Below are 8554 nucleotides of genomic sequence, written 5' to 3' on the forward strand. Positions count from 1 at the left end.
GTGGTGTATACTGATAGCTACAGATGGTGTTTACTGATAGCTACATGTGGTGAATACTGATAGCTACAGGTTGTGTATACTGATAGCTACATGTGGTGTATACTGATATCTTCATGTGATATATACTGATAGCTACAGGTGGTGTATACTGATAGCTACAGATGGTGTTTACTGATAGCTACATGTGGTGAATACTGATAGCTACAGGTTGTGTATACTGATAGCTATAGGTGGTGCATACTGACAGCGACAGGTGGTGTATACTGATAGCTACAGGTTGTGTATACTGATAGCTATAGGTGGTGCATACTGATAGCTACAGGTGGTGCATACTGATAGCTACAGGTGGTGTATACTGATATCTTCATGTGATATATACTGACGGCTACATGTGGTGTATACTGATAGCTACAGGTTGTGTATACTGATAGCTACAGATGGTGCATACTGATAGCTACAGGTGGTGTATACTCATAGCTACAGGTGGTGTATAGGTCCAAGGTGATGTATACTAGCATTATGTAATCTATAAGCTACATGTGGTGTACACCAATAGCTACAGGCAGTGTATACGGTCAGCTACAAAGGATGTATACTGATAGCTGCAGGTGGTGTATACAAACACTGTTGATGTAAAAGCTACAGGTGATGGGTGGTGATACCTACATGTAGTGTATACTGATAGCTATAGGTCGTATGTACTCATAGCTACAGCCGTTGTATACTACAGGTACATACAAGAAGCTACAGATTGTGTATACAGGTATCTACAGATGATGTACAAAGGAGTGGTGGCTCATTGGTTAACCCCAGGAAATGTTTTCTGAACTGTGTTACTGTGATCTTCCTGGTTCCAGTTAAGCTGGCTGTCTAATAAATGTGTAAATCACTGGACACCTGAACCAACCAACACCAGTTCAGAACAAAGAGAGGTTCCGAGAGGGGCCTCTTTGTCCACCAATCAAAGCTCAGATCCTTCTCTCTGATAGTAGTTCATTAGTGGAGCACCGGGCCAGAATATCTTCAGCTGAGCTTACATAACTTGAAGAAGAAGGGATCTGATCCAGGATCAGCAAAACATAGGTCACTGGAACACGCCTGCCTGGAAACGTCTGGTCTGTGTGACGATCAGCAGCAGATTAGAACGAGCTGAGAAAATCCTACAGCTAAAAATACAGAAACAGCCAAGGAGGTTTCCTTATTCACTCTGAGAGAGAAAAAGTCAGGTTTGGGACTAACAGGAACTGATCCGACCCAATGAGACTGTGATCTGAGACAGTTCTGTGACAGTCTAATGTTACATCTTACACCAGTTTGGATTGAAAACTGTTTGTCAAAGATTCATTAGGGAGGATATTTTAAGGTGGTTTTTGTGATTATGAAGGAATTATTTAAATAGGTGTCAAAATTCTGTTTCTGAAGAAATAAATGCAGAGTCCAGATTGTCCCATTTAGGGATGGTACTGTCGTTGCTGCTGTGAGATGTAAAGCAGCCAAATGTCCAGCAGGGGTCAGGCTTCCTGCTTCTACAGAGATAAACAGGTTTAGAAACTCTGCAGCTTCAGTTTACATTGGGGCTGAAAAGAACCATCATGTTTATAATGGATCTAAATGGATCAGACACAGAACCATCCACTTTAAAGTTGTCTGATCTTGTGGCTTCAACTGCTGAGCAGATGAGATGTTCCTGAGTTAGAAGTGGTCACCTTCCTTCTGTGCTGGAGAACATTTGTTTAATGGTTCTCATGTAAGAAAACATCTAAAAACAAAGAAGCTACAAATCAATATGTCTTACTACATAAAGTTCTGGTTAGGATCGTGGGTCAGAAGGTGTCTGAGGGTTCTGCCCCCACCCCCCCGGTCCCCATCCGTATGAATGGACCTTTGTTGGTTGCTAGGAGCATTTTCTTCAGGCTGCAGCAGCCGTTCCCCCTCCCCCTCTGTTACACTGACTTTGGTACCAAAACTTCCTCTTTATGGACCTGTTTTTGTCACAAACATCAAACTGTCACTGTCAGGAATTTCTGGTGTCAGTTTAAGCAAAACTTTCAGTTACCTTCATTTTTACAAAACCATTTAGTCTCTCTGCAGTCAAAGCTCTGATCGGTCAGAAACCTGTAAGTCCTCTAGTGGATGGAGACAGACTCGAGTGACCGGTCCAACTGGACATGTGGAGATATTTACCCAAAGGGCTCAGATATTTCATAGAGTCAGAACCATCATCAGATTCCAAGATTATGGTGGATATTCTGAAAAAATCTTTAATGTAAACTGTCACTGCAAAAAAGAAATCAAACTGATAAAATGGTCAGGCTAATATTTAGAGCAATAAAAACATAGAACAACATCAGGGTAGATATTTACAAGCAGTAAAGGATACCTTGCTTTTGCAATGTCAACTTCTATTCTTAGATCAATTGTTTTTTTTTTTTGTTGCAAAACTCTAAGGATAATACAGTCATTAATTGAACTGTGTTGGCACCCTGCAGATCAGGAGTTGGGCCTGCTTCCTGCCTGCAGGATGATAATGTTAGCATTTCAAATTACAGTATGATGTCACTGAACAGTTGCCTATAAAATAACATTGTTTTGGTTTACACTACATCTGATGGGGTCTGGAGGTAAAGTCCAACTTTCTGAGACTCCTTTAAGCTTTCAACACATCCAAACAGGACCAGGTTTATCACTGCTGCAACTAGAATCCCATAATGTCCCCAGATGCGTCAACTATTCTGATCAAGGTTTACTCCAGGCTTCCTTAATCTGGCCCTTGGAGTTCAATGTCCTGCACATTTTAAATGTGTTTCTGCTTCCACACCTAAATCAAAGTGTCGAATTACCTCCTTAGTATGCAGTGAAGTTCTTCAGAGTCTTGGGAATGACCTGATTAATTGACTCAAGTGTTTTTAGCAGGGACACATCTAAAAGGTGCAGGACAGGGATTGAAGAAGTCTGGTTCTTTTCAAAATGCAAAGAAAGAAAAAAAAGGTAATACATGAATTAAATAACCCATGGAGTAATAAAGGTTCTACAGTTTTTTGGACCTCGGAGGGTACCTCAGAACCTGGGTCTAATATCTGACATCTTTGGTACTGTGGCCGGTCTAATCCAGCCCCATCAGAGCACAGACCTGACATTATCATATTACTGGGTTCTGTTTCCATTCTCACATAACAATAAGACCATTCACAGCTGATCACAGCGTGCTTGTTTTCCACTCCTGCCTGTCCCTGCTGCAGCTCTGATAAGGTAACACAGAAAAGCCTCCTGGAGGTCCCAGTGGGGCTACGTAGATCAGCTAAGGTGTGATGGCTCTCACTGCCATCACAGGGGTCTCCAGGTGGGGTTTTTCTCCTTCCATCTGGATTAAAACTAAGGCATCAGAGGGGGTGATGATGTGGCAGTAAACAATCTGGATTTCAACAGTGTTGAACATCTTAAACATCCAATATGGAGATCAGATTCCATCAAACAGAACTCACAGAGCAGCTGACCCAGTCGGCTGATGTTAGGGGATGTTAAGTAGTTTTTATTTTATAGTGACTATTTTTTAAAAATTCAGTTGTGAAATAGTTCTGAACCATCCAGATTATCTGAAATGACCCGGTTAATCTGGGCCTCAGCACATGGTTCCTGGTCCAATCTTGATTACAACAGACTCTCTGATAGATCATATGGACTTCGAGGGACAGCTGGATGGTTCGTGGTTCAGTCTGGATTTGAACAGACTCAGACTCCAATATTTCCCATTCGCTTGGACTTTTTTCTTTTTCTTTTTTTTTTATAACAGTGTCCTGTCTGGCAATGTGGCAATAAGAATAATTGTCTTGATACCAAAAAGAGAGCACAACAGATTTGACTTTCACAAGTGGAGCAGTATGGCTATCGCCATACTGTTCCGTTTCATTTATGCATATAAATAGCTTTATTATAATTATGCAGGGAGTTTTACAGATATATATTTTTTTTGTGATCAATTTTTTATTGTTTTTCACATTTTGTACATTAGAGGAGGAACAAGTGCACCAGCCACAAGTAGTCAAAATTTTGTAAAGTGTATATAAATTTGTGTCATCAATAATAGAACACCCTACACTCCCCAGCCCCTGCCCTCATTTTTGTTTTTACAGTTTTACAGATTATATGGACACTGCAATGTAAGTAGAACAGGAAAGGAAAAAGAAATTAGAAAAGATTAAAGAAAGAGGAGATAAAAGGGAGATAATGATAAAACATCTTCAGTCTGCTTCATCGCCTGCAAAGAGATGTAAAAAGAAAACAGCACAACCAATGGACATGGTATAAGATATACAATAAAGTAGCACCTTGATACTACTTGATACTTGATACTTTATCAGATTTTCTGACTGCTCCTGGTTCATAAAGACCTTGATAGAATCTTTAAAAGTTCCTGGTCCATCTGGACTTAAACAGACTGTCTGACAGTGTCTGGTTGTCTGTATTTCAACAGACCCCAAAATGGTCCTTTGTTCATATGAACCTTAACAGCATTACACTGAAAACACCAAATCAAAACACTGTATAATTGCTCCATATATTTAATGCTCTAAACTTTCATATCAATGCGTTTTTTTTGCACCATGTTTTTTTCTCCTACGCTGTTTGCATTTGATCCCTGCTGCACTTTAATGTCATGAAAGCTGTACAAAACGCAGTTTTGTTTTGTTTACATTCTGTGCATACAAAATGACAATAAAAGTTGTCTAAGTCAATATGGACTTCAATGGTCCTCTGTTCATATGAGCCTTTACAGACTCTTGTTCTTCACTGACTCTCTGATGGTCTCTAGTTGATCTTGACATTATTAGACTCTCCGATTTTCCTGATCCATCTGGACTTCAGCAGACTCTGTAATGTTTCTTGTTTTATTCCAAGTTTTATCTAATGTCAAATATCACTTTTTTTTCTTCTCTCCTCCAGAAGTCGTACAGCATCGGCCATGAGCCTCTGCCCAGACAGCAATGTATGAAGCAGCCAAATGGTAGAGGTAGGTTGTCCCTCTTAGGCTACCATCCTGTAATTGTTTTCAGCTCTAAGATAATTTCCAGGCCCATTTTGGAACTTGTAACTGAACTTTTCTAAGAGGTTCTACTGGGAAAATAATCAGAGCTGAGGAACAATAAACCAAAAAAAGGAATTTTCCAGGTCTAAACTCCGGTGATTTTTTTTTACCCATTCAGAACAAGAACCTTGACCTGTTAATGTATTACTGTGTTAGTTGAAAATGTAGTTGTAAAGCTAAACTATTGGACAGCAATGGTCCCTACGGTGTTTGGTTCCTTTTACGTTTACATGTTGTGGCTTATGCTCTTTTTTTGTTTTTTTTGTTTAAGACACCAGTTAAGAAATATAATGAATTGATGAAAATATAAAATGTTTAGGTTTTTGTGAATGTTTTTGTAAGACATTTACATTATTTAAAATTTGTGTACCTATGAAGTATTGCTAAAAAAAAACATGCCATATTAAGGCTACAATGGAAGCCCATATAGCCTTGATTGCCTGGTTAGCATCATAGGTCCAGTCCCAATATTCGTACTTCCACCCATTTGTACTCCAATTACATGTTCCTGTTGATGAGTACAGGTAGGTAGTTGGTCTTTCGCCCCACCACATCTGCACCCTTGATCCACATGTCTGCTGAGTCTCATCACTTCTGCATTTCAGGCATTGAGCAAAATTGCGCACTGTGCTTTTGAAAAACACAATAATTACATCAAATTATTAAACTTCAATAAACAGATCATTCTGTTTATTGAAGTTGATTGATAATAAAATAAAATTAACAAAGTTAATTTTTAATAGGGATTGGTAAACTTTGACCAGTGCTGTTTTTAACGTACTTTAAAATAAATAAAGTTAGAATAACTGGTGCAGTTAGGGAATAGTTTTTGTTAAGATTTAATAGATGCTAGTAGTGATCTTTAGAACTTGAATTTACTGAATAACCACATTAAAAAAAAGCAAAACCAGATCTTTATCCACTTAATCAAGAATACTCTGCTACATGAAATTAATCACCTTCCAAAACTAAACAGAAATTGGATCGTATACTTGATAATGAATTTATAACTTATTAGATATTCTGTTACAAAAGCCTATTCTATTGAATGATTATCTATAGATGGAGATTCGGTATGCAAAACAATATTTAGGAACAATAATCCTCAGTAGCAACTTAGCATTTATTGAAATTTCAGGTAAAACATTTTAGTTAAACTACAAAGGAAACAATTGATAACCAGTTTTACCTGTCTCTATCTTCTAAATAAAAAATAACGGACTACTACACAATATAGTCTAGAGCTATATTTTTTCAAACTCTTTAAATTTGGTATTTACAACGGTTAAATATCTCATTCATTGATACAAATGTTTAAAAAGTCACAATTTTTTTTAAACAGTTATAAACAGTTTTAACCCTATTAAAGCATTGAATACATACAAAACTGGAGAAAAAAATCTTTGACATCTCTAAAAACTTAAAATGAATTTATCTAGATTTTCTTTTCCCGCTTTTGCTCTATCTATGCCCCTCCACATATGTTCTTGTATATACTGGTGTATATTTTTAGATCCTCTCCTCTCTTAAACACTGTTACATTTATTTTTTAAATTGTACTTTTGTTCATGTCACCTGCTGTCTGGGTTAATTTAAGAAACTCCAAGGGTATGTTTGCAGTATGCCTCTAACCAATTAGTGGAGATTGCAGCTATAATCTAATAATCTAGTCAGATAATATCTAAAAATATATATGTACTCCAGTGTTCACCCTTTGACTATTAAAACCTTGTAAACATTAAGCATTTGTTTAAAGCCAATGAGATGTTTGAAATTTTAATATTATTTTAATTTTTTATTAATTCATTTTAATAATTTTTAGATGCATTAGGGTGTTTATTGACTTTTTTGCAGTTGAAAAAAAAAATACTTTCATTAAGTTTTATGGCATTTATGCCTTTCATTGTTAGTACAAAACAGGACAGGGGATGGAGGGGGAATACATTCACCAAAGGTCTCCTGTTTGGAATTCAAACACAAAACATATTTTGTTTGAAATAGTAAATGTGGTCGAAAATAAATGAGGTAATTTAATTTTTTCAATCCTATGTCATGGATTATTATTTATACATGTGTTAAATAAAGGAGAGTGGCAACAGGAGTCAACGAAATTAAAATGTTTTTAGAAGATACTGGAGTCAGTTTATACACAAAATGGGATAGAGATAATAAAAAAGGAAATAGGATGAAAACAAATAGTTTTAAATATGGGTCGTTCCCAATGTGTGAGGTTGGATCCCACTCCTACTGTGATTCCTACTGTGATTGGTTTGGTCAGTGTGTTGTTTCCTGCTTTTCTAACAGGTGTAGTATTACTGTGTGGTTCTGCAGTGCCTAGATCTCCTCTCAAGAGTGATAAACTTTTTAACAAAACACTGGGAGACAATGTTCATATGAGGAAGGAGAGGCTCTGTAAATAGGAGACCAAAGCATGTCTTTGTGACCTAAATGTGGAACAAAACTAAAGCTACACATCACCCTGAACACAGGATCTCCACTCTGAAGAATGGCAGTGGTAATATTATAATAACAGGATTCTTCCCTTTAATAGAATCAAGGAAGCTTTTAACTATTTATGTGAAGTTTAATTCAGATTAATCATATTATAATACCTGAGAGTAAAGTAGAGGTTCACCTTCTAGCAGAAATTAAATAAATGGGTTAATCTTAGGCTTAGACAACTCTTATTGTTATTTTGTATACTCTGAGTTTACACAAAACGAAATCTCATTTTGTACAGCTCTGTACAAAGTGGGGGAGAAACAACACATGGTGCAAAAAATGCATTGATATGGAAGTTCAGAGCATTAGAAATATCCATTTATTTTCTGTCACGCTTATTCCAAATGGGGTCATGAGGGGTGCTGGTGCCCATCTCCAGCTGTCTACGGGTCAGAGGCGGGGTACACCCTGGACAGGTCGCCAGACCATCGCAGGGCAACAAAGAGACACACAGAGACAAACAACCATTCACACCCAAGGACAATCCAGAGAAACCATTCAACCTAACAGTCATGTTTTTGGACTGTGGGAGGAAGCCGGAGTACCCGGAGAGAACCCAAGCATGCTCAGGGAGAACATGTAAACTCCATGCAGAAAGACCCTGGGCCGAGAATCGAAACCAGGACCTCCTTGCAAGGCTGAGAAGCCTGGATTAATTATATATGGTGCAAATATGGAGTGTTTTTGGTTTGGTGTTGTCAGTGTGATGCAGAGTCTGTGGCATGATTTAGTTTTTTCAACAGTTCATCTGTCAAAGTCATACACATGAGCCCAACAGAGAGCTATCTCTGCTTTTTCTCATACTAGCTTTGTGTCATCTTTTCCTGTTTGGCTGTTTCTCCATCCTGGAGAGAAATATCAGTTGTGCTGCTGCCATCAACACCTTTGTTTATAGATGCTGGAGATTGGCCGGTTTTCCAGTGTATTCCTGTTTCTCTGAAAGTGACTGGCTGGATGTGCTCTCTTCAT

The 8554-nt window shown here is 37.9% G+C and overlaps 1 protein-coding gene across 1 annotated transcript in view; it reads left to right on the forward strand.

Moving 5' to 3' along the window:
• The window catches only part of LOC107101446 (protein FAM107B-like), a 22954-nt gene that overhangs the window by 5409 nt on the left and 8991 nt on the right, over positions 1-8554 (forward strand). The window contains exon 2 of the mRNA XM_015400379.1: positions 4942-5008. Coding sequence (XP_015255865.1) covers positions 4942-5008 — 67 coding nt within the window. The remainder of the gene's footprint in view (positions 1-4941; positions 5009-8554) is intronic.

Source organism: Cyprinodon variegatus, unplaced genomic scaffold (assembly GCF_000732505.1).
Source record: "Cyprinodon variegatus isolate N-32 unplaced genomic scaffold, C_variegatus-1.0 Scaffold31, whole genome shotgun sequence".
Lineage (NCBI taxonomy): Eukaryota > Metazoa > Chordata > Actinopteri > Cyprinodontiformes > Cyprinodontidae > Cyprinodon > Cyprinodon variegatus.